This window comes from Melitaea cinxia, chromosome 20, assembly GCF_905220565.1.
Source record: "Melitaea cinxia chromosome 20, ilMelCinx1.1, whole genome shotgun sequence".
Classification (NCBI taxonomy): Eukaryota; Metazoa; Arthropoda; class Insecta; order Lepidoptera; family Nymphalidae; genus Melitaea; species Melitaea cinxia.
In genome coordinates this window covers 1960120-1987561 of record NC_059413.1, presented here as the reverse complement: position 1 = coordinate 1987561, position 27442 = coordinate 1960120, and the positions used below count along the sequence as shown (strand labels likewise).

Sequence of the window (27442 nt, the reverse complement as noted above, 5' to 3'; positions counted from 1 at the left end):
AATATTTAGTTCATAAGTTGTGAATTGTAAAAATATATCCTCTATTCTTAAGATAACTTAATGACTATATTTTAGATAACAACTGACAATACATATCGTAACTAACTGACCCCATAGACCTTATTCTGTTAATTCTGTTTTGCAAACTCTCAAACGCATGAATTTGAATTGATCATTACAATTTCTGAAAATATTCTATATTCTTAAATTTTAATTCCATACCAAATAGCTAAAATCAGTCAAACCGTCCTCGAGTTTAGAATCTCATTAAGTTTTTGTGTTTTTTTTTTAAATAATGATTTAGCCTATAACATCTAACTGTTGGGCATTGGCCTTTTTCCTCATGTAGGAGAAAAATCAGAGCTTAATCCACATTATTTTATTATTTCTGAGGACGAAATTTACCAAATAGGCATTTTTAATACTACGGTATTTACCCATCTCTGTAATTCCTGTAGAATCAAGAGCATATTAATACTATTAAACAGTCATAAGTAACCGTGAAAGCTTAAAAACCTATAGATATATTAGATTCAGGTTCCATCTTTGACATTCGTGAATCTATCCACTGGATGATTTATATGTGTAATAAAATATAAAGTAAATCTTCCATCTACCAATTGTAATATCATTGAAATCATCGTTACTCATAGTAGGGAATATATCCGCAAACCCGCATTGGAGCAGCGTGGTGGATTAAGCTCTGATCCTTCTCCTACATGGGGAAAGAGGCCTATGCCCATGTCCATGATATTACAGACTGAAGCGATATATTTAAAATATAAATTTACAGATACGATGCCGATCGTAAAACCATTTCCAGTAGAAAAGGAGTTCGAGAAGAACCCGGATATATCTCCAGATGATATCCGGAAGTTGCGGGAATGGTTGAAGACCCAGCCCCATTTGCCGGAAGAACATATAACAGGTAAAACAAATGTTTCGTCACTGCTATAATCCTATCTAGAGCAAGAATCATCACTCGTTTTCTTATACGACCCAGGGCGGCACACAACTGTACGACTCACTCGATGATGATTCCTGTAGCTTTAGACGCCTGCAACACCAGAAGAAAAACATGTTGCTGACCCCACCTCTGCTGTCTACTCTCTGCCTTGCTATCTTGCTCACCACAGAAACCCAACACTGCTTGAAAGCAATATTGTTTAGCTGTAATCTTATTTACGGTTAAGGTACTTCCCCAGGCGGGCTGCTCCAGATTTCGAGCATAATATTGCCTACTGTGCCCTATCTCAAAAAACTACCTCACTTAAACCTATCGCAATCCACTGCTGGACATAGGCATCGCCAAGATCATCCCAAATATCCCATTTGTCAACAACCCCCACCAGCAATCTGACATAGATCGTCAAAATCGACCACAGATAAAGAATGTTTGGGTAAAACTATTATTTTTTGAAGTACCAAAATATAATTATGAATAAATCTTTTGATATGAATCTCGGATTTCTCAAAATCATCGCCAACAGCCCAAACGCCGTTTAAAGCTAGACAAATCCTGATTTATTTAATGTGAGAAACTGCGTTGTCTGATCTGAACGACTAATAGCTATTACAGCCTTAACAGTAGTATAGATGTGAAAAAAAAAATCAGCACGTAATAAATATAAAAAACACTTTATTTCATTAAAAAACCTGTTTCCTGTGAATTTTTATTTAAAAAATTTTATTATAATGATGAAGTATCATAAGTGTGTACAGTTCTTAGTAAAGATATTAGAAGTAGCAATAATTTTTTTGTTAAAGAAAAAAAAATGAGAATTATAGTACTGAATGCGTGTGACATTGAATAAATATATTATTAAAATCGTAGAAAAATATATAATTACTATATATAATGTGGTAAAGAAGCCTACGATATGACTGATGGTAATCAGATACCGAAGTCTATGGACGCCTGCAAAACAATGCTCCTGGCATTATCCCCTGCCCTCTCTCAGAGCTCTGGCAACATTATTCACTACAGGACTACTTACCACACTACCTGAAAGCAGTATTATTTAGCTGTGATCGTCTGTAAGATTAAGTTAACTTCCCCATTCGGACTCCTACCAATTTTGATCAAAATATTTCCTGCTGTGCCCAGGTTCATTATATGATTATTAAAAATTAGACCACTCGTGTTATTTTATTGTGACCAGTAGATGTGTAGTTATTCTTATTTATGGAGCCAGTTCCTGTGATAAGAAGGCTTGTCGCAAGTTTTCCTTCACTTAACCGGTTGCTATATTCATAAAATAGTCCGTTTTGCTTACGAACCGTTAAATTTTGAACAAGACATGTTGACACTCAATCAAAGTGAACCTACTTATATGGATTTATGAGCTATGGCATAATCATCACCCTTATCTCTATCATACCTTACTAACCGTTAGAGTGCTACACGCAAATGTAAAATTATTTCGGTGAGATTTTCTGCAACGTTGAGGATACCTCCCCATTCGGACTGCTTCAGATGACTGACGACGTGCTGGCGCAGCGATCATAGCACTGGTTAATGGTTGTTGCGCTGGCAGTTGCGGATTAAAACCCTGCATATGGCATACACTTTTGCTGGCCACACAGATGTTTGCCGTGGTCTAGGCGTTTGTGATTGTGTATTGTGTGTGAATCCTTTTGGTGGCTGTAAAGTTTGAAGCGTTTATTTAAAAAAAAAGATAATACTTCGCCTCAAAAGATTTGTTACTTATTTAGACCGTTTTCAAAGGCGTATACATTTTTCAGACTTAGACCTCGTGTGTACATACTTCTGCTGTGATAAAAGCGCTGAGGTGTCGAAACAGGTCCTCGACCTCCATTACACCGTACGAACCCTTTTCACGCAACTGTTTAAAGATCGGGAAGTCAACGACGCTGTACTACGGAGTTTGTCATTGGTGTGAGTATACACATATATGAAATTTAGAATAAATAATAATAACAGTTGGTGCAAAGGTCACAGCACTGGTTTGTGACTGTTGCGCTGGCGGTTGCGGATCCGATTCCCGCACATGGCACACGTTTGTATTGGCCATACAGATGTTTGCCATGGTTTCGGTGTTTGTGCTTGTGTATTGTGTATGTTTCCAGACCCCCGATACAGGAGTTAATCCTAGTGGGGGTCGTTGAGTGTTTGACGTTTGCTGTACACTCTGGGTTGGCGGATATACACATTGTATTATATTTAGACAATTATTTATATACTAATACATTTACATAACATTAATATTTCAACATAAACTTTGTAAAAAAAAAATAATATCTTTATATGTCCACAGTCATAAAAAATAACATTTTTTATTACATAATAATCTCTTAAAGGGTCAAACATTTCAAGATATATAAAAAAGAGGGGGGGGGGGAATAATGTAATATCACGTGTAGTTATTATTCGTTGAACGCGCGGCGTCTAAACCAAACAAACACACTGCAAACTTTATATATCTCTGGATTTTTTTTCAACAATGCTTAATTTTCCAAAATTTAATCAAATTGTACCTTGATTGTACCATTCAAATTATACTTTGTTTTTTTTTTTTTCTTTTTTTATATATTAATTACTCTGACTAAAAATATAACGCAAAACACTAACTTTGTTTTATTACAGCCTTGCAGCTCCACTTCCGATGCCAACAGTCAATGGCTACAGAGCGATCTATTGTCGTCTGTTGGATGGAGACGTCAAAAGTTTCGTCTTATCGGAAATAATTCGTACCGTTTTGATGGTGTTCGATCTTTGGCAATATGAGGAAGGAACTTGGCCTGGGTACTTATATATTGCATCTTTTATATCATTTGGGTGGTGGATCCACCTGCTGGCAAGCGATACCGTAGGCATTGCGAGTGTGTTGCCAACCACAGCTAGGAACTCGGTTTACCTTATTTATAATAGCAATTCAACTGGGAGTAGTATTATTTTTTTGTGATCTGTGAGGTTGAGGAATGTTCCCAGTTAGGATGCTTCAGATTACATGTAAATTGTTTCCTCCTGAGCTTTACCTCAATTCATTCAGAAAAATTGTACTTTTTATGTGGTCAAACAAATAATTATCGTAATAATTATGATGCAAACTTCTATTTCACCTACTTTTTCTGTTTAGGTTTGTTCTCATTATAGACATGGAATTGGTATCTCTGGGTCACCTTCCGAAGCTAGAATTGTTAACAGTGAGGCAGATTCTCTATTTTCTCCAGGCAAGTAGAGACTTAAGGCAAAAGAATAATAATCTTAAATTAATACCTTGTAACACTTTTATGGAGTCTTAGAGAAATTCTAAATGTCCCATTAGTCATAGTATAGATTCGAAAATGCCTCCTAATTATCTAAACGATACGAATTATATTTTATCAGCAAATAATTATAACACTAACTAATTAATAAATTTAGTGAGCTAAAAATATGTGTCTGTTGCTTAAAAAATCGATAACGACAATATTTTTAATAGTATAATTGGTTTGGTTTTAGGAGTGCATGTTGATCAAATTAAAAGAGGTGCACTTCCTGAACGCGCCTAGTTTTATGGACAAGGTGATGATGATTTTAAGGCCGTTTATGAAAAAATCCTTGATCGATATTATCAATATTCATGAGCGCGCATCGGAATCCGTATACAAGTTCCTTCCAAAGGCGTCTTTACCGAAAGAATACGGGGGCGAATACAAAAGTATATTCACAATACGAGGTTGGTATTTCGGTATTATTTCTTCTTCTCATTACCCATTCTTATTATAGTTATACCATTTATTAATACCTCACAATTCTATTAATCTTTTTCACTTCGAAAAAATTTGGAGATTCTCAATTTGACTGTTTTTGTTTGTTTGTGTTCGCTAATACCTTTTTAAAGCGTGCGCCAATTTATTGTCCTACTTAAATTTAGTAGTCTATAAGTTCTTTATAAGGAAACTTAATTTAAAGGAACTTATTTAATTATTTTGAGGATGGTTATAGGAATGATTGGAATAGAAAATGAAAGGACTGTTATCATTAACTTGTTCATTGCAAATCATGCGGCGTCGTGTTATCACGGTGATATTCGATTTGGCCCATCACAGTATCCAAATAATTTTTTATGAAGATTTTTACGCTAGCTAAGGCGTCATTGCAAATATGTGTCTTATATCTAGAGCAAATATAAACATTTTCAGAAACAATATTTGATGTACATAGATGTAAATTATTGAAAAAAAAAGTGTATAGAGCAACTGAAAATGTAAATTTTCGGTCTGACAATGAACGCGTTAAAAACATTGATAATATCAAGCTGACTGTATATAGTAGTAGGTTAATAAGCAGTTTTTACAAAAAGGTATTAGATTTTATTTTAGGTTTATTATCTGATAAATACGATGATGATTACATCATGAAACAGCGTGATATCGCGCTCATTATAGTAACTGTATTAATTATTTACTTTTTGTTACATTAGTACACTTTTGTTATTTTTTTCTTTAGTTATGATTATTCTTCATATTATGTCCTAAAAACATTATTGGAAATAAAACATAGAATTATAATAACAATTTACAGATGAAACCATCCGTCGTTTGCAAGATAACAAGCAATTTTACATTGATGAAAATAAAAAACGAGTGAATGAATCCGTTCGTGCGAATGGTAAAAAGAAAACTGTCGAAGATCTATTCGGTATACACGGTAGCTTCAAGAAATTGGACATCGACTGAAAACGAACTATCTACAAATACTTCTTGATAGAATAATTATTATCATATTACATAATTTTTTTTCATATCAATGTGTAATAATTGTCATATTAATATTTTGTCATACATTTATCGATATTGAAACGCTGTACGATAACGATTCAATTGTAAAATACTCATAATTTTTCTTTTTAACCGACTTCAAAAAAGGAGGAGGCTACTCAATTCGACAGTCTATACTAATATTATAAAGAGGTAAAGTTTATAACTTTGTTTGTATGTAGAGGGTAATCTTTGCAAATACTGATCCGATCATGAAAATTCTTTCACTAACAGAAAGCTACAGTATTCAGAAGTGACATAGGCTATATTTTATTGTAATTGAAAAAAAAATTCAGTAAATAAGAAAAAGATTAAAATATAATATCAAAATGGTAAATAAACTGGCGCCATCTATCGCTATTAGAAAACAATTTATTAGTCTTTCGACGTTATTAATTTAGTCTTATTTAGTCTATCGACGACGTTTTCTCGATTTTTGATAGATGGCGTTGGAGCAACATATTATTTATTTAAGTGCTATAAAATTTGTTCTTTAAAGTATGTTATTTCGTTAATAATATAATAATGATTAACGCCCAACGAAGTGGGCACGGGTCGGCTAGTATTAATATATGTTCGGGAATAACTTCGTCGTTTATGAAGCGATTTTGATAATTCTTTTTTTTTTTTTGTTGGAAAGGAGATATCCCAGGTGTGGTGCCATGATTAGGAAACTAGGATCTGATGATGGAATCCCAGAGAAACCGAGGGAAACCCTCGAAATCTTAGTGACGACTAGTGCGTTTGTTAATTTTTTTCGTCTACTTACGTTGTATGTATTACTTGTCGATGTAATTAAAGTTGGTTGGTTTGCGGGCAAACAATTATGATCTTGGAAGTCATGATCTGTTGAAGGATGAAGGTTAAAATGGCGTCGGTCACTGCTGTTATATTGCTTCACACAATTTCATTTTCCATTTTTTTTATACCGCTACCGCTTGTATGTACCGCTTGTATTGATTCTTAAGCAGCAATTTCCGATAATAGCTGCTAATTAACGACCAGCCATAATAATTATACTACGTGTGGTAGTTAGATTATTAAATCCTTGGAAAGATGCAATACGTACACCTTTTTTTTTTACGTGGGGAAAATCCATCATGGATACCCTCCAGCGCGGGGGCGCCAGAGGGTTATGTCAGACTCATACTGACTAAAAACCACCACGTGTGAGCAGTCATCCGCCTGGGTGGGGTGAGATGGGGTCGCGCTAGCATTCGCCACTTTGCAATACGTACGCCTAGGCTAACTCAAACATCTGGCTTATACAAACTCAATTATAATAGTTAAGTGTTACGATCGCTTCACAGGACGTGACCATGCTCATGCATCTTCAATAATATCCAAGTCGCATCAATAAAGACGACACTACAGGTGCTATTAAAAAATAAAATGTATATAAATAATTATGTAATATATTGTAATGTACGCTTAGATTGTGTTATAAATGTGAAGAAAAAATCAGTCAAATATGAATAACGTTAGTAAAACTACATGAATTTGACTTTGCATAGTAAAAAATAGAAACATGCGAATAGAAAAACGCGAATTTATAACTTGACCCACAGCCGATAAACTTAGTACTTACGTAGTCTTACTAACTGTCATAAGCGTGACCTTGAAATAATCGTAATTTTTTTTTGAAATTTTCCAAATTTCTTAAATTTTTACTCCTATGAATTGTGTACAAAGTATTAGAAAAGTTGTCAAAAGAATTATATATCTATATATAAATAAGATTTCCACCTATATATTGACTCATCACGATATCTCTGGAACCATAAGACGTAGAGACTTGAAATTTGGTAGGAATATTCCTTTCGCCGAGTAGAGGTCAGCTAAGAACGGATGTTAAGAACTTTTACCCACAAAAGAGGGTTGCGGGGGCGTTAACAATGGAAAGTTCCCGTTTTTAAACTATAATACCTATCGAATCCAACTTTAGTATTAATCTCCTATATTATGTAGAAATGATCAATTAGCGGATTTTATGATAACTCATCCCCAATACGGATTCCGGCGGTGGGCGTTAACAATGAAAATTTTAGAGTGATCGAAAGCAAGCTCTGAGTAGTCTGGTAGTTCTATAATCTATTCATATTATACAGGGTGTCCCAAAAAGTAGTGATAAGCGGAATTCCAGAGATAGGGCACCCCTTGGGGTATACGAATCACCCCTATGTATGTTCAGCGATTTTGCATAGTTTTCGAGTTATGAATTTTTTTATATGTTTTTGAGAATTTTCCACCTGAACAACTTTAAAAATTTCTAAAAAGAAAAATTGAAGACTTTTTAGAATTTTTGTTTTTGTATCTAAATAGTCATGAGCTGTAGCTTCCCGCTTAAAAGATTCAGCTTCTTAACTTTGATGGGAATTGTGAAAATCTAAGTGTAAAGTGAAAATTTTACGTTTTGAGAACTATGACTTCAATTTTCAACTTAGAATTAAAAATCTAAACAGGCAATTTTATGGTTTCTAATTAGGCTTAAAAACTTTTACAAAGTCTCAGCTTTCATAATCATAAATAAAAAGTTGTACTTAATGGGGCTACTTAGGCTAAAATTTGCCTTCAAAGACATCAAGGTGGAAAATTCTTAAAATTACCAATTTGAATAAAAAAAATTTTTTTGCTCAATTTATTATTCCTTTAAGATTAAATAGTTTTGTCGGCGCTCTAGCTGGGTCATACGTATAGGATTCGTGCGGAGGAAAATGATAAATCCGTAGACTGAGTGATATGGTTCCAAAACGATGGTGCTCCATGCCACTTTGCAAGAATAGTCAGACAACATTTAACAGAAAGATTTAGAGACAGATGGATCGGCCGTGGAGGGCCCATTGCATGGCCTCCACGGTCCCCAGACTTGAATCCAATCGATTTCTTTGTCTGGGGATATTATAAAGAAATAGTTTACGCTAAAAACATTAGCAACGTAGCGGAGTTAAGACGAAAATTGAGGCAGGCCGAAGAAACAATTAAAAACAACAGAATAGCATTCGTAAGACTCAAAGAAAACTTTTTAAGACGATGTAGAACATGTATCGAGCACGAAGGTCGACATATTGAAAACTTTTTATAATAAATAATTTTAAGACGATTACTTTTCGTTTTATTAATTAAACCTAAATAACCTCCAAATGTTTATTAAATCTTCGATCTTAGTTTTCTTACAATCTTTTGGTTGGTTAACAGACTAATTAACTCTTACGAATGCTATTCTGTTGTTTTTAATTGTTTCTTCTGCCTGTCTCAATTTTCGTCTTAACTCCGCTACGTTGCTAATGTTTTTAGCGTAAACTATTTCTTTATAATATCCCCAGACAAAGAAATCGATTGGATTCAAGTCTGGGGACCGTGGAGGCCATGCAATGGGCCCTCCACGGCCGATCCATCTGTCTCTAAATCTTTCTGTTAAATGTTGTCTGACTATTCTTGCAAAGTGGCATGGAGCACCATCGTTTTGGAACCATATCACTCAGTCTACGGATTTATCATTTTCCTCCGCACGAATCCTATACGTATGACCCAGCTAGAGCGCCGACAAAACTATTTAATCTTAAAGGAATAATAAATTGAGCAAAAAAAATTTTTTTATTCAAATTGGTAATTTTAAGAATTTTCCACCTTGATGTCTTTGAAGGCAAATTTTAGCAAAAGTAGCCCCATTAAGTACAACTTTTTATTTATGATTATGAAAGCTGAGACTCTGTAGAAGTTTTTAAGCCTAATTAGAAACCATAAAATTGCCTGTTTAGATTTTTAATTCTAAGTTGAAAATTGAAGTCATAGTTCTCAAAACGTAAAATTTTCACTTTACACTTAGATTTTCACAATTCCCATCAAAGTTAAGAAGCTGAATCTTTTAAGCGGGAAGCTACAGCTCATGACTATTTAGATACAAAAACAAAAATTCTAAAAAGTCTTCAATTTTTCTTTTTAGAAATTTTTAAAGTTGTTCAGGTGGAAAATTCTCAAAAACATATAAAAAAATTCATAACTCGAAAACTATGCAAAATCGCTGAACATACATAGGGGTGATTCGGATACCCCAAGGGGTGCTCTATCTCTGGAATTCCGCTTATCACTACTTTTTGGGACACCCTGTATACATTTTATCTCAAGCTCAAATTAATATAAAAGATATTATATGGATTGAAAGAATTCAATGTTGCTCAAACTTTTATTTCACTATTTTTTCATCATCATCATCATCATCATCATTTCGGCCTATCGCAGTCCACTGTTGAACATAGGCTTCCACAAGTTCGCGCCAAAAATAACTTATAGATTGCCATATTTTTAATGAAATATAAAACGTACATGTGAAGACATCTTTTTTAAGACAGAAATATATAAAAATTCATTTAGCACAATACCTTGTACGTGAGAAAATGGCTGTATATACGGGACCATTCCCGTATTTTCCTATCCAAGCTTTATATTTTACTCTTAATAATACATGTTTTTGATGTTTTTCTAACATGTCATGTCCTGACAATAAGCATTTCATCATCAATAAGCTTCAATTTATAAAGCAATTTAAAATAATTTTTAACAAATTACAAACTTTTGTAAATGAGTATTTCAACGCTCCGCTGACCTGTTAAATTGTTAGAATCATTCTAAATACTGTCAGAAAAAAAATACAAGTCCCAAAGCCTATAGTTTAGTTTCCTGTCCACCACATTCCTGACGAAACTTTGCTGGCTATTTTAGTTCTTATGTTATTGTGTTAAGTGTCAAGTTTTTTTGAAGCAATTTTATACTCTAAATATTTTGTGTTGTATGTCTATTAAAATTTCTATCATATATAAAGCTATGGTGTTCTGATTGTGAATGAGTACGATAGTTTTGTTCAAGATTCACCATGAAATTCCTAGCAACATTGTTTGCCATTATGGCCGTCGTTTTTGCTGTTGTGGTAAATATAAATTTATTTATTTTATTTACTTTTGTTGTTTAACTAGCCCGTTGGCGCAGTTTGTATTGACCCTGTTTTCTGCTCCGGGGGTTGTGGGTTCGATTCCCACCCCGAGCCTGGGTGTAATATATTTATTTATATATGTATTATTTATATGTATCTTTATCGAAAAAAAGTAGCTATACCAGTCGGCAGATATTTTGTTAATTAATTATTTTTATTATGTAATCATAATTTTATTGTGACAATTCATTTTCATCTGTATTGGTTCTATGAATTTTAAATATTATTCCGCAAAAAAACAAATGTTTTATAGTTGGCTAGTTATCTGAAGTAAAGATTTATTTATTTGTACGTTTATAGGGAAATATGACCTTCATTAAAATAAAATTTCGTCATCTTCTAGAATATCTGTAACATATTTTTTGTTTAAATGTGACATTATATTATAACACTTTATTTCAAAAAGGGTGGCATGGCTTTCACCCCTAATACCCAATCCGGCATCAAGGAACATCAGCATTCAGCTGGGTGTGGAAATAATTCCCCTCCACCCCCACCACCACCACCTGCTACTAGTAAGTATGAGAATAATTGTAAATTCAGAAAATCAAAGCTACATAATACTGTTCCCAAGTAGTGTTGTGCTCATGTGGTGAGTAAGGTGGCCAGAGTTCCTGGAGACGGTCGGGGGTAGGGTTGGCAACGCATTTTCGATGCTTCTGGTGTTGCAGGCGTCTATAAGCTAAGACGCCGCATTGGCGCAACGGTCACAGCTATGGATTGTGGCTGTTGCCCTGCCGCTTGCGGGTTCGATCTCCGCACATGACAAACATTTGTATAGGCCAAACAGATGTTCGCCGTGGTCTGGGTGTTTGTGCAGTCCTTGTGGGTCTCCCCACCGTGTCTCGGAGAGCACGTTAAACCGTCGGTCCCGGTTGTTATCATGTACACCTGATAGCGATCGTTACTCATAGTAGGGAATATATCCGCCAACCCGCATTGGAGCCGCTTGGTGGATCTAAGCTCTGATCCTTCTCCTACACGAGGAAAAGGTCTATGCCTAGCAGTGGGATATTACAGACTGAAAGGGTATATATTTATCCAAAATATAAGTAGCTATATCAGCCGGCTGTTACTTATAACATAAGCGTTAAGTTGCTTACCGCAAAAACGGACGAACCTGTATATGTTATAGATATCAATATTCATTCTTATTTATATATTTAATATTGTCTATTTCGCAGACAGTACCAGATAAGTGACGAGTGAATAAATTTCAGACAAACAGACCTACAACGTTGGCTTCATTAACAACACTAATAAATCTATGCACATATAAATTTTGTTTTATTTTATAATTGTAAATATTTTTGACTCTACGGGATTTACCGCGGTTGACATTTCGTCACCGACATTTTGGCGACGTTGCGTACACCATGGTCACAAGTGACTCGACAGATGAGTCCCGTAGGATAACTGTTCATAATAATCGTGAAAATTATAACTTTATAATTATAGTTTTTGATATGGTAACTGTATTTGGGCGGAAGAAATTTAAGATAATCGAAACTCGAAATCTATAGTAAAAAGTGAAAAGCCCAGCGAAGTATATAAATATGGCCGCACCAAATAAAAATCCAGGAGCTCTTACACGAATTCTTTTTAATGCCAATTTTCGATTGCTTGATACATCCCCCTGCTTCCCATCCAAACAGGTTATTATTTATTTTCATTTAATGTTACGCTTACTTAATAATCAATATTTTCAAGGTAATAAAAATGGTAACTACGTATAGGAATACAAGTAAAATTATTTAATCTTTATTTGCGATTGGCGAAAAGAATTTTAAAAGAAATATATGATTTTCGAATGACCTTCAAAGGTACTGTTTCCAAAGTCCTATCGTGTAATAAAATTAAGTCTAAACAACTTCGGATATCGTAATACGTATAATTATAAAACTACCCTACAAATGCAACTTTTTTTTAAACTTCCATGATTTCCCTGAATTTTGGTCATCAATTCCCAATTTGATATTAAAGAAAATTTGTTGAAGAATATATTCGTAAAAATTACGTACAGTCAGACATATATCTCTCTTTATTTTGAATTTGGATAAATCCTGCAATATATAACCTCGAAAATGTACGTCAAAATTAACTATTACATATTTTTAATAATATCAATGAACATTAGGAGGCTTAGAATGCCCATGTATGCCGCATGTGTCCTTAACCTAGAAATTACACATAATCCAATGTCATCATTGGTCTATAATCTGTTCTATATATTACTAGCTGTGCTCCGCGTTGAAATTAAGGTAAAAATAGCCAACAGCCTTCCCCAGTAAATGGGATATCCGATACCAAAATAGTTTTTTCAATTCGAACCAGTAATGCCTAAGATTAGCACATGCAAACAAGCAAACAAAATTTTCAACTTTATAATGTTAATATAGATTTAAAAAGGTTGTAATTTAAACAGTATTTGCGTTATAGAGTATTTTAAAAATTAAAACTCTAACAAATATTACAAAAATTAAACTACTTAAAAACCTACTAGAGAAAGAAAAAAATAATGCTTATTTATCGTGAAATCAAAATACTGAAAAATCCAGAGACTAGTAATGAAAGTGTTAGAAGTCACAAGTAACTGAGTTGAATGAAAATCAAGAAGATTTTATTGGACTGGCATGTAACGCCAAACTGAATTGCTACGAAAAGATTAATGAAAGTAATTGTGTTTGCTTGCCAACGAAAAAATAACCTACTTCAATCACATGGACTACTTCAATACAATGTAGGTAGACGAAAAATTGTCAAGATTTTATTCAAGATCGCATTGTTAGAGCACAAAGCACTAGTCTGAACTCGATCAAATTTAAACATGACTACATGACAACGAACTCCGCCGTTGCCGGTCCCAAGCCCGGATGTGAAAGGAGGAGGGTTCGTGAGAAGAACCACTCACTGGTAAAAACCAGCGGTTTAGGCTACCAGAAGCCTTAGGTCTCCCTAAAAAGACTGGCCCTGTGAGCACGGTTGCAAAGATGGCAGCCCCGTCACCGTGATCGGGATGCTGTGGGCTAATCACCTGCACATTCTTAAAGTAACAGATTATGAAACCCTCAAAGAGAAAGAAAGACCGATCCCCCTTATTACCGATGACCTTTAGCGCGAAATTACGGACACGGATTGGATGTTGGAATATCAGAACCATGACTCAACCTGAAAGGCTTCCGCAGGTAGCCAAAATCATGCGGGACTACAGCATTCATATCCTAGGATTAAGCGAAACGAGATGGAACGGATTTGGTGAAATAACATCTGATTTTGACTCGACCCTTCTGTACAGTGGAAAAGAGGATGAGAACGCAACTCGGGAGTACGGCGTGGGGCTGCTCCTAAGCCGTAGCGCGAAGAACAGCCTTCTGTCCTGGAATCCGATATCGGAACGAATCATCACAGCTCGGTTCTCATCTAGAGTCAGAAAAATCACTGTGATCCAATGTTACGCCCCAACTAACTCGGCATTGCCGGATGAAAAGGAGAGTTTTTACGAGCAGCTGGAGTCGACCTTGAAGAGCACAAAGAAGCAGGATATAGTAATCCTGATGGGAGACCTGAATGCCAAGATGGGCTCAGACAACGAGGACCGAGAGCATTACATGGGACGCGAAGGGGCCGCCGGAGTAATAAACGAAAACGGAGAATTCTTCGGCGACCTGTGCTCTGCACACGATCTGGTGATCGGAGGAACCCTGTTCAAGCACAAGGAGTGCCACAAAATCACCTGGATTTCTCCTGATGGTGTGACCCGAAACCAGATCGATCATATTGCGATAAGCAGAGCATGGAGAACATCGCTACTCGATGTTAGGAACCGTCGCGGCGCGGATGCGGATAGCGATCACCATCTTATTGTTGCTGATGTACGTCTCAGGATGGCAGCAGCTCGACGTAAGGTTGAGAAGGCATCCAAAAAGTTCAATTTGCAGATCCTGAGGAGCGAAGAGGGAAGAAAGGAGTTTAGTATTTGCCTTCGCAACCAATTTGAACTTTTGAAAGACCTGGAAGACGAGGACGAAGCTTGGGAGCGTATGCGTACTGCCTTCACTAAAGCCGGCGAAAAAGCCCTAGGCTATAAACACTCCAAACAAGAACCTTGGATGTCCCAGGAGCTGTGGTCTGCAATAGAGAAAAGGCAGAGAATAAAGCTAGACCTGCTGGCCGCTAATAACTTTACCACCAAAAAGACCCTCGATGAAGAATACGCAGCCATACGTCTCCAAATTCGTAAATTGGCTAGACGCGACATACGACGCGCCGCCGACGAGCTAGCCGACCGGGCCAACGCAGCAGCCAAGGTATCAAACATGAGGGAGTTGTACGACGTCACTAAGCGTTTGTGCAACAAGTCACGTCCCTCCAAAAAGCCGCTGAAGGACGCCACGGGACAGCTGCTTTGTACTACAGAGGAGCAACTTAAACGATGGACCGAGCACTTCTCCAAGCTATTGACCCAATGCCAAACTCAACCGACGACTGTTCCGAACAGCCCAGGACCACTCCTGAATCTGCCAACGACTCCACCTACATACGCAGAAGTAGTCGCTGCCATCAAACAGCTCAAGGCAGGAAAGGCGCCAGGAGTGGACAACATCAACGTGGAGCTCTTTAAGGCGGACCCGGCTAGGTCAGCCGAGATACTCTGTCCCCTCTTGCAGCGCGTTTGGGAGACGGAGCGTGTCCCCTGTGAATGGAAGCAAGGTTTGCTCGTGAAGGTACCGAAGAAAGGTGACTTGTCAGTCAGCGATAACTGGAGAGGCATAACACTCTTACCAACTGCTACTAAAGTACTGGCAAAAGTACTTCTCAACCGTATGGCCCCAGAGATTGTGAAAACACTTCGGGAGGAGCAGGCTGGGTTCCGTTCTGGGCGTTCATGCACTGACCACACGAACACCTTGCGCGTACTCATCGAATCGTGCGTGGAGTGGCGAGCCGAACTTTTCCTGGCTTTCGTCGACTTCGAAAAAGCCTTCGACTCCGTGAAGTGGAGCGCACTGTGGTCCAGCCTCAGTCGAAGAGGAATACCGAGCAAGTATATAGGTATAATCCAGTCCCTATATAATGGCAGTACTTGCAGAGTAGTGCACGACCAAGCCCTAGGGGAACCAATTTCGATGACTGCAGGAGTCAAACAGGGCTGCCTCCTGTCGCCGCTGCTCTTCGTCATCCTGCTCGACGACGTCATGCGGAAGGTAACCGAGACACCTAGAGGCATCGCATGGAGCGATGGCTCGCACCTGGAGGACCTCGAGTACGCGGACGACATAGTGTTGATCTCGTCTTCACTGCCCGATCTACAAATGAAGCTGAACTCATTACGAGAGGTAGCTCAAGATAAGGGGCTACGAATCAATACTGGGAAGACCGTCGAAATGCGTGTTCAGTCATGCGACAATCGCTCCATCACACTCAACGGTGCACCACTGGAAACTGTCACGAAATTTGTATATCTCGGCAGCACCGTGACCAACAGCGGGGGCTCTGATGACGACGTCGACGCGCGAATCAAAAAAGCGAAAGCCACCTTTGCCCAATTAAAACCGGTCTGGGATTCGAACGTGCTCACCCGGCGGATCAAGATTTCCCTTTTCGATTCCTTAGTGAAGTCTGTCTTGCTCTTCGGCTGCGAGACATGGAAAGAGACAAAGGGTCTGACGCACAAGCTACAAGTGTTCGTCAACAAATGCCTTAGGTTCATCCTGCGCAGATTCTGGCCGAACACTATCAGCAACGAGGATCTTTGGAATCGATGCCACCAAATCCCGATCAAGCAAGAAATTGCTCAGCGGAAGTGGAAGTGGATAGGACACACCCTCCGAAGACCAGAGGACAGCGCCGCCAGGGTCGCGTTCACGCGGAGGCCGCGCGGGAGTAGGAGACGGGGCCGGCCGGCGCACACGTGGCAGCGGACTATCGACGCCGAGCTGCGAGCGGCCGGGCTTAGTTGGAGGGACGTGGAGCGAGAGGCACAGGACAGGAGCGGATGGAGACGTCTCACGAGGGCCCTTTGTACCACTGGGGTACCTTAGGACAGCAACAACAACAACATGACAACGTTTGATTTAAAAGGAATCATCGAAACCAAGCCACTAGTTTAAAGTCATACAACGTAGATCGACGAAAAAATAATCAAGTAAATACTCATTATTAGCGGTAACTCAAAAGTTACTTGTCTGATGTCCAATAAATTATCCATTAAAAATCATCATACAGTCGAATCGAGAACCTCCTTCTTTTTTTAAGTCGGATAAAAAAACGTGAATAATAAAATAAATATATAATAATAAGAAATAGCACATAAATACCGTCAGCGTTGGACTGCCTCCTACCACTTACTAGGCAGTCACAGAACTGAGCATTCGTAGTCATTTTCCGTCATTTTTGATAATTGCAAAAAAAAACACGTACAATTCGTATTTTTAACCGACTTCCAAAAAAGGAGGAGGTTCTCAATTCGACTGTATTTTTTTTTAATGTATGTTACCTCAGAACTTTTGACCGGGTGGACCGATTTCGACAATTTTTTTTTTAATCGAAAGGTGGTGTGCGTCAATTGGTCCCATTTAAATTTATTTGAGATCGAACAACTACTTTTCGAGTTATATCTAATAATGCGTTTTTACTTGACGCTTTTTTCGTCGATCTACGTTGTATTATACCGCATAACTTTCTACTGGATGTACCGATTTTGACAATTCTTTTTTTGTTGGAAAAGGGATATCCTTAGTTTGATACCATGATAAGGAAACTAGGATCTGATGATGGGATCCCAGAGAAATCGAGGGAAACTCTCGAAAATCCGCAATAACTTTTTACTGGGTGTACCGATTTTGATAATTCTTTTTCTCCTCGTCGATGAAATTGAAGTCGGTTTTTTTTCGTTTGTGAGCAAACACAATTATAGGCGACTAGAAAAGAAATAAGAGTGTATCATTTGCTATAGATGCAGTTTATAAGTTGGACTAAATCATTTCGATTCCTTCTCCTACATGTAGAAAGAGGTCTACGCCCAGCAGAGGGCGTAACAAGCTGATAAATTTTATGTAATAAATAAAAAAATATTTAAAGGAAAGAAAGGCATGGTTAATATTTATTTTCATTTCATTATGGCGATCGTAAAAAATACAAAATTACAAAAGTCTTGGTCAAAGTTACAGTAACAATTCAGTAAAATAATTTGAAATGAGGCGTTACAAAAATATATTGTTTGAAATCAATAAATGAAGAATATTACATTAAAAACATTGATAACAAAAAAACTTATTTACAAAATATTAAATATATAATAAAACTAACTAAAGTTGAATAAATTTTTTAAGAAAAATAAAATGAAATGCAGTACCTATAGAGTACAACTAATATAAGTGGTTCTTAGTGATAAATAACTGGGATGGTTATCCCAGTTATGATTCTGACAAAATCTATATATTAATACGTGAAGCAAAAATGTTGTATCCCTTTTTACCGAAATTGCGTGGATGGAGGAATATGAAATTTTGCACAGTTTATGATGTGAAAAGGAGTGCCAAATGTTAATATTTTTTTAATAATGCATAAAAATACATTAAACACACTATATATTTGACAAAGGCGCGTCAATCAAATTGAGAATAGATTATAGACTATAGATTCATATTATTTGTTCTTACTGAATGTCAAACATAATAACTACTCGTAATATACGTTCAAACTTATAATTTAAATTAATTATGGTCGAATTCCGACCAATGGGCGACCACAAGTGTTTTTAAATGCGTCATTGCCAATTACTTTTACTGTTCTTTTAGAAATTTCTACAGAATTGGCAACCCATACTCCTTTATATGTGCATATAAAGTTTATCTTGTCCATAAATATAGAGATAGATCCATTGCGCGTTTTTAATCAAAGTCCATTTAATAATATTCTGCCGCAGAAATCTGTCCTAGTTCTTGCAAGTGCTGTTTCTCTTCTTCTTCTCGCTGCAACGCTTCTCTCTCAGCAGCAATACGAGCGTGTTGCTCAGCTATCACTCTAAAAAGCTGTGTGTGCTTCGCTGCTGCAGCTGCGACCGCCGCTGATTGCCTGGGCACTGTGGTTTCTATAACACGGATAAGATATGTGATATTATTGTAATTAACAAGGATTATTTTGATGAATATTTCATACAAGATATTACGCTTCAGCCTGTAACATCCCACTACTGGGCATAGGCTTCTTTCCCGATGTAGGAGATGGATCAGAGCCTAATCCACCACGCTGCTGCAATGCGGGTTGGCAGATATATTCCTTACTATGAGTAACGATCGCTATCAGGTGTACATGATAACAGCCGGGACCGACGATACAAGATACAATATTACTAATATCATACAAGATCTCATACAAGATATTACTAATTTTATATTAAAGCACATTTACTTTTATTTAGAGTAACCGCGGAGACTTCTCAGCATACTTGTTACATTATACGTAGCTTATAGACAACCTGCAACACCAGAACCATCGCAAACAAGTTGCCGACCCTACCCCAAGCCCCCCAGGAACTCTGGTTTGCTCGTTCACCACAGGAACATAACACAGCTTGAAAGCAGTATAATTTAGCTAGTATACGTCTGTTTCTGAGGCAAACCATTAAATGAAGGTGCATTGGGTAACAACTGATCTAAGAGGGCCACTGTACTAACTGTTTCAATGGGCCAGTAAATAATAAAAATTTTAACAAATTTAGTGCCTACTTGAAAAATTTAAAAAAGCATGGTCATATTTCTTTTATTTAATAATTATTCTTCATACTCTATGTCCGTTTCAGCTTCATACATTAAGCAATATAATAGTAATTTATGCTTTAAGCACAACGTGAAAAGAACATGAAAGAATAAAGTATGGGAAGCATTTGAAGGTCGTACGACCTTCAACGACAGCATGACAATAGGTCGTATGACCTTCGAATATTTGTCATGCTTTGTGGAGGTTTAACTGCTGCTCGTCAGGAGGTCAAAACTACGACTGTTTATACATCTGCCGCTAGCTGAGACCTGATGAGCCAGAGCTCCAATGCATTGAGAAAACGTTATAGCAGTTTGAATGAGTGTTGTAATAATTGTTTTTTCCAAATTTAAAAAAAAGCGTCTTACCATCAGGGAACGGGTGGTGAGCGTGTTCTTCTGCGATCTTAGCGTACAGCTCGAAGTGACGGGTTTTAGCTTTAGCCACTGATTCTGAGTCAGTCGGGTGTTCTGGTGGTGCATCACTCAGCGTCGGGTGGAAACCATCTTTATCAGCCACGTAGTCAACTTTACGGACTTTCTGACTAGGATCCACGTAGGAGAAGGTGCCTGAAACAACAAAATGTCGAAATTAGAAAATGTTTACAGGACAATTTAAGTCGCTCGCTACAGCCGATTGTAGTCGTTTTACATAGATTTTCCTAAGTTTACGCTAAACCTTTTCCTTTTACCTCGACGTGTGGGAAATCCATAATAATAATAATAATAAATAAATAAAATATAAGTATCATGGATACCCTACAGCGCGGGGGCGCCAGAGGGTTTTGTCAGACTCATACTGACTAAAAAACCACCGCGTGTGAGCAGTCCACCTGGGTAGAGCGAGATACTTGCGGTCGGGTTGCGCTAGCATTCGCCACGTCGCCCCGAGCTACCTCGGCGGTAGGCCCGGACAAAACCTCCGGGTCCCAGCACTATGGTGGGGTGGCCTCGCTCAAAACAAGGCCGGACTTCAGAAATATGGGGTCGTATCGCCCGGCCGACCGAAGTCCCCCGACTATCAGCCGGTGACCCCACTATTACGAGGGGGAGAAGGGTTAGGCAAACCGTCTCCTCCTTGCCCCCGTACGTCTGCGCCGGAGTAGGTCAGCGGAGACGTCATTCTCCCTGGCCCACTCCTCGGTCTCCTTCTGCCTCCTTAACTCTTCCCAGAAGGAGACCGCCGCCTGCCACGATCTCTCACTGTCGAGCATGGCTTTTACGACGCTTGGCAGTGAGAGATACCGTCCGAGGACTTAAAGAGCACTTTATATCTTAGCAATACTAAACGAGACTTAAAAATTCGAGTATCAATTCATGAGTTCAAAACAGCAACCTAAGTAACCTAAAATAAATACATTTGAAGTATGACTAACAGACTTCAAAAAAGAGGAGGTCTTTATGTGTGTTACGTCATAACTTTTGACTGGGTGGACTGATTTTGATGAGAATCATTTCTTGATTGAATACTGATGTTAGTCTTGCGGTCCCTGATCTGACGAGTATTTTTTGACTAATTCCTAAAATGTGTGTTGTACTATAGTTGTCGAGGCATATCGAAGTTGTTTTATTTTTTGTTTTGTTTAAGACCAGAAATATAATTAATATGTTATGTACCTCTGACAACACCGCTACCGTCGCTCACTTCAGCGTGCTGTCGATCTATATGGCCTGGGTACCTCCCAGCACTGTATGAAAAGACATAAGGCTTTGGGGGCGGAGGCGGCGTGGTCGCTTCGAGTTCCAGATGTGAAACGTCGCAACTGGTAAGCGCGACACTTGACACAATAAGAAGCACTTTGACCAGCATCTGAAAACGAAAGAATTTTAAATTTAAATAAAATATATATATCTTTAATACAAACACGGCCATCTGTTTCTTAGATAAGAAACTTGATACTTGTGTTATTGGTAACGGCCGAGTGATGTATCTTATTTTTTGCCATAAATCATCATCATCATCTACATTGGCCTTACTCCGTCTATTGCAGGCGATTTAGACAGTGTCAGACAGACACTGTGGCGCCTAGGACACTCTTCAGGAAAACGCAGCGTTGTTGCCATAAATATACATTTATAAATTAATACAAATAATACACCCAGATTCGTAGTAGGAATGTATCTGTTACTTCATCAATTTTTTATATTGAGTTCGTCATTTTTAGTCGAATTTACCTTTTTGCTATGTATACCGATTTAGATAATTTATTTTTAATTAAATAAAATATGATAAGAAACGATAATTTTTTTAATCGAAAGCTGGCGCCGGTATTTCGTTGTCAAATTTAAATGGTAATCAAAATCTTTTTTTTTTATGTCACTAGGTCGGCAAACAAGCGTACGGCTCACCTGATGGTAAGCGATTACCGTAGCTTGTAGACACCTGCAACACCAGAAGCATCGCAAGCGCTCGATCTGTGAAATCTGACGAGTACTTAGTTATCCGTAATTATCCGTATTTAATTGATTATTTTTTCATTGACCTACGTTTATTTTATTTATTTATTTATTTTATAGGTACATCCACAGAATACATATAAAAGATTATATATGAATCATTATTACATTATTATCTAATATGTATCCCATTACGGAGTACACAACATTCCACCATATATTAATGTCAAGAAGCAAGTATAATTAAGATTACATCACATAAAAAATTTAAAAGTAAAAAGAAAAAATCCTAGTTATTAACAATAAAATTCATTTTAAAAGATCATTAATCAAATTTATATAAAAAAGTCAGTCATCAAAGGTAAGTCAAGAGAATATTAAAAATTTCATATTTGTTTTCATTTCATTTCATTTTCATTTCATTTGCGGGCATACGCAATTATTCTAAATATATAGGGGATACACCTTATGTTATTACCATTAGAAACCATTCGAAATTTAATATTTTGACTATTTTGACAAATAATAATTGACTATTTTGTAAATTCAAGTCAGATTGTTTTTGTTATTTGAGAATTAACACAATTATTCTGCTAGCTAGGCTACGATGTAAATATGGCTTAAATGTTGATTGACACTTGGATTAGTTCAGAAAACTTTTAATTAGACTTGGTGAGATTAAACTTAATTAACGTTTATATCTTTTATCTAATTCTCTCTCAATAACATTTTATCTTTTAAGTGTTCGTCCGTCCAAAATATATTTACACCTATGTCGTTAAAATTAACATTTTCTTCAATGAAAATGAATATCAATCATCTCTGTACGCGCATAACTTCCGAATGACTACACCAAATGATATAATATTTTTTTTTATTCCTTATTGTCAGGAAAAGGTTTGTAATAGTTAAAAAAAATTATTTTGATGTATATACACAATGGCAATCTGTTTGAAAACAATAAGCTTGTTTGGCTGGAACTACATGTCCTGATATTTTTCATTGTTATCATTGAAAGCCAAACAATTGCTGCACTTTCCAGCAAAACCTCTCCTTGACTCAGTCTACAAATCTTTGGGCGAGACTGGGAATGTGTTCTCTATTGAGTAAAAAGAAACAAAAATAAATCGATATTATTACCAAATAGTTACGCCACACTAAATTTTTATAAGTATGTGGTACTACATGGCCATATCGCTGATGCACAGTTAAAAATTATTTAATCAGGATAGCTCTACCAGAGCAGTACGTCCAGATCATCAGATTCAGATCAGTTTTTATACATACACGCACGGTCGTCTATCCTTACGGAAAGCAAAACCATATTTGTGTTATAGATAATAGCTGGATGATATAACTACCCTTTTTTTCGATAAATACGTATAAATAATACTTATGTGTATAAATCAAAACGTATATAACATCCAGTCTCGAACCAAAACCCCTGCACAAGCACCAACGGGCTAGCCAACGTCACTCTTTGGCAGTATATAATTAATAATATTCTATACAATTATAAATTATGCATTTTTAATAAAACGCGACATCATTAACGTAGATGATTTGTTTATACAGCGTAGAACAAGTTTTAATGACCTTTGCCGTTATTGCGTCACGCACAGCGCACAACTGCTTGGATTGCTTGGGACAAACAATAAAAATTGTAGGATATTAAAAAAATATGCAAATAAAAAAAAGATTAAATAAAATTTGGCTTTGTTCATGTAGGCTGTAGAATACAGCAGGTAGGTTTAATTTCTGGAACAGCCCGTCTGGGGGAAATATCTAAATCTTACAGGAGATAAATGATAGTGCTCCCAAGTAATGTTGAGTTCCTTTGGTGGGTAAGGTGACCAGAGCTCCTATTTTAAAGCACAAAACTCAAAAATGACTAATAAGGGATACCACAGTTCCACTACTACCTTGGAACTTAAAAAGCCGACCGAAGGCGGGATAACCGTCCAACTGCTGGCTTTGAAATACACAGGCCGAAGACGGGCAGCAGCGTCTTAGGTGCGACAAAGACAGCCCTGCGGTCACCAACCCGCCTGCCCAGCGTGGTGATTATGGGCAAAACACATGAGGTTACGCCATTTTTGGCGCAAACTCGTGGAGGCCTATGTCCAACAGTGGACTGCTACAGGCTGAAATGATGATGAATTATGAATACTAGGTAGAAGATTCTCACGGAACGAAAAATTTAGAAATTATAAAAAAAAGAAATCAACAATTATTTTAATATCCTGTGCTCGAGCACCAGACCGAGACAACGTGTGTTGCACCTGCTAATAATTATACTAGAATCGTGGTCACAAGAAGTTATGCGTTGGGGTCACAATCAAAGCTCGATTGAAGCTGATTTTTTATATCCGCATTTTAATATCATATCCTTAAACGATGATCTCGCTTCGTTATATCATTAAATTGACCTTCTGCGTCTTTTTACGATTTATTGTTATAATATATTTTATTACATGAGTCATTTCGTTCTAACGTAGATGTAATATCACGAATTGATGGTTAGAATTGATTAGATTAGATTGATTAGAAATATTTTATAAATAACAACTAAATAACACGGATTTCAAGTAAAATGCGTTTCTGTAGTGAGTAAGGTGAGCAGAGCTTCTGGGGCGATTTTTTCTTATATACCCCTGATATAAAGGTCGGAGTCTGTTTCTGCTTTGGTCTCTTTCATGCCTGCTATCGATTATTTGTTTGTAATACTATCCTCTTTTACACTTGTTTGTTTCATTCCTCATCTCTCATACTCAGGGTGAATTCCCTCTATTTATAGTTCCTTATTGTAGTCTATATCTTTATCAATTCGATGATGCCTGATTTAATCCGTAATTTAATGTAGTTGTGTTCCACTTTATCTATTTCATTCCTGCCTAGTTCTTATCTATATTTGTGTCTGACTTTAGTATTAATTTGTATGTATTCTATTTTTAACTAGTTCCTATCTATTTTTGTCTCTGTCTACAATGCTTGTTTTATTTTTATTCCATTTCTGTCTAATTCGGCTCAGGGCAAAGGAAACAACTCTTTTATTGTCTTATTTTTTCTGTTTACATAGTTGGTTACTTATATAATATTACGTTAGAGGCTGTAATTATACCTATTACAATTCTATTACAAGTCTGGACCTGGATGGGAGTTCCTGGGGCGATTGGGAGTAGGATTAGCAACGTGCTTGCGATGCTTCTGGTATTGCAGGCGTCTATAGTCTTCGGTAAGCACTTACCATCAGGGGAAAAAACGAGTGTGCTTTGGACCACGCAACTGAAGTAAAAGTTCTTTAGCTCCTACAGTTAGATATGAAACGTAACTCTCTCTCTGTCTCTTTCTATCTTCACTAACTTATATCTGCCTCAGAGCTTTCATTTCATAACGCTCTCGTCACGCATTCACAAGCTTACTCCCCAAACAGGGATAAGCACACCCATTATACGTGAGTCTCCATGACAAAATATTCTGTATAATCTTGTACGTATAAAAATTGTTAAATTAATAAATAAAATAAATAAAATAAATAAAATAAATAAAATAAATAAAATAAATAAAATAAATAAAATAAATAAACAGAGTGCGTAAAGAAGTTTTACTTCAAAAACATAAAACTGTGGTACGGAATTGTGCTTACGACTCTAATACTTTCGGCGCTTGTTACCTTGACCGAGTACTATCACTTTTCACTCTTGACCGACATCACGAGTTTTAGTTACGAACTGGTCCACACTAAATTTACATAAAAAAACTATCTTGACTTATATTTTTAATGAATAAAAATGAATCAGTTATGTATTGCTAAGCTGAAAACTAAAGAACAACTGGACCGATTCGGCTAATTTTTTTTTATGTTTTTATACTTTGTACAAAGTACCTACAGAACGTAAAATTTGAAAAATATCGAATCAACGATACCCGTTCGACGTGACAGAGCAACGTCTGCCGAATGAGTCTAGTATAATAATAAAATAATAATTATTTTTGCTCGCAAGCGAAAAATAAACCGACTTCAATTACATCAACAAGTGATACAACGTAGGTAGACGAAAAAATAGTCAAGTAAATACGCATTATTAAAGAATACTCCAATAATAGTAATCAATCTCGATCAATCAATTTAAATGGGACTACGAGAAAGCATCAGCCTTCGATCAAAACAAAAATCATCAAAATCAGTACACCCGGTGAAAAGTTATACGGTATACAACGTAGGTCGACGTAAAATTGTCAAGTAAATACGCATTACATAGAGATATCATATGCCAAGTAAAAATTTATAAGGTCACATAAATAAATACAGTCACATTAAGCACATATTATTTATTTAATCCGTTAAAAATAAAAATAAAAAACATTCATGCTATTTCCATTTTTAAAGTTTTTTTTTTTTTTATAATTAATATTTCTTAGTAACCAAATACGGTGCCAATTACCATTTATCGCGGAATGATATAATAATATTTTTAACTGAGGTAGGGCACAGCAGGAATTTCCTGCTCAAAATATGGAGCAGCCCGACTGGGGTAGTACCTCGACCTTACAGAAGACCACAGCTAAATAATACTGTTTTCAAGCAGTATTGTGTTCCTGTTGGTGAGTAAGGTGACCAGAGCTCCTGGGGGGGGGGGATTGGGGATTGGGTCGGCAACGCGCTTGCGATGCTTCTGGTGTTGCAGGCGTCTATAAGCTACGGTAATCGCTTACCATCAGGTGAGCCGTACGCTTGTTTGCCGACCTAGTGATATAAAAAAAAAAAAAAAAATGCGTTGTAACAAACAGTGCTTAAGTTACAATAAGCCTGCTTCTTACAAACATATAATGTAATTTGAAAGGAACAATGTTTATATCCACATATCTATAGATTTGAATACGAACGTATACCTATATACAGGAAAACGGTTGTTTATGAATATTAATTAGTTTTTATATCGTCATCTAAATACACATTCGATGAAGCAAAATATATTTATAGACAAAAGTACTAGTAAAATTATAAGAAAAAACATTTATTGTTTTAGTAATTGTTCTTATTATATTTTAATATTATCAGTGTGTGTAATAAAATTATAAAGATACTAAGAATTAATCTAGAAAGGAATGAGGTAACGCAAGTTAACGAAATGAATTCAACACGGATGACCTCAATATGACCTTTGTGAGGCGCCTGGCGTTTTGCCATTACATGGAGATCGCAACTGCAAATTGATTTCCACATACAAAAGCAGATTTTTGAGCATCTTTCGAACGTATTAACGAACGCAATAGCTACTAAAAAACAAGTGTGCTTTAGACCAAACTGCTGAAGTAAAACTTTAGCTCCATCTAACTTATATATCCCTCTCAACTTTCGTTCGTCTCACCCTATCACACTTTTAGTAACGCTCTCGTCACGCAATCACCAGCTTATTCCCCAAGTCAAGCGTGCATAAAGAACTCTTATTTCAAAAAAGAAATTCCGTTTAGCAAAAAGAGTAGCCATTTTTCTTTTGGCGTTATACCCACTAGGGCTTTACTTGGAAAT

At 36.7% G+C, this 27442-nt stretch overlaps 2 protein-coding genes and 1 long non-coding RNA gene across 3 annotated transcripts in view; 2 read left to right on the top strand and 1 right to left on the bottom strand.

Annotated features, from left to right (window-relative positions):
* The first annotated feature begins 798 nt into the window (after window positions 1–798).
* LOC123663742 (alpha-tocopherol transfer protein-like) lies at window positions 799–5735 on the top strand. Its single transcript, XM_045598407.1, has 6 exons — window positions 799–928; window positions 2746–2899; window positions 3608–3766; window positions 4101–4194; window positions 4466–4682; window positions 5531–5735. The coding sequence occupies exons 1-6, from the start codon at window positions 799–801 to the stop codon at window positions 5683–5685; spliced, it is 909 nt and encodes a 302-aa protein (XP_045454363.1). The 3' UTR covers window positions 5686–5735.
* Window positions 5736–10462: 4727 nt separating this feature from the next.
* On the top strand, window positions 10463–12033 carry LOC123663552. Its single transcript, XR_006744677.1, has 3 exons — window positions 10463–10690; window positions 11160–11268; window positions 11938–12033. It is a non-coding gene; the product is annotated as an uncharacterized LOC123663552 (long non-coding RNA).
* Window positions 12034–18082: 6049 nt separating this feature from the next.
* LOC123663330 (cuticle protein 16.8-like) overlaps window positions 18083–27442 on the bottom strand; it is a 30948-nt gene continuing 21588 nt past the window's right edge. Inside the window, exons 2-4 of the mRNA XM_045598018.1 lie at window positions 21130–21322; window positions 19882–20082; window positions 18083–18845 (exon numbers count right to left, since the gene is read on the bottom strand). Coding sequence (XP_045453974.1) covers window positions 18661–18845; window positions 19882–20082; window positions 21130–21322 — 579 coding nt within the window. The 3' untranslated portion in view covers window positions 18083–18660. The remainder of the gene's footprint in view (window positions 18846–19881; window positions 20083–21129; window positions 21323–27442) is intronic.

What these genes read in the sequence shown, in the direction of transcription:
- LOC123663742 (XM_045598407.1), top strand. Translation starts at nt 799, where the DNA reads ATGCCGATCGTAAAACCATTTCCAGTAGAAAAGGAGTTCGAGAAGAAC. An exon ending in CTACGGAGTTTGTCATTGGT is followed by an intron (nt 2,900 to 3,607) that starts GTGAGTATACAC and finishes GTTTTATTACAG; the next exon opens with CCTTGCAGCTCCACTTCCGA. An exon ending in AGATTCTCTATTTTCTCCAG is followed by an intron (nt 4,195 to 4,465) that starts GCAAGTAGAGAC and finishes GTTTGGTTTTAG; the next exon opens with GAGTGCATGTTGATCAAATT.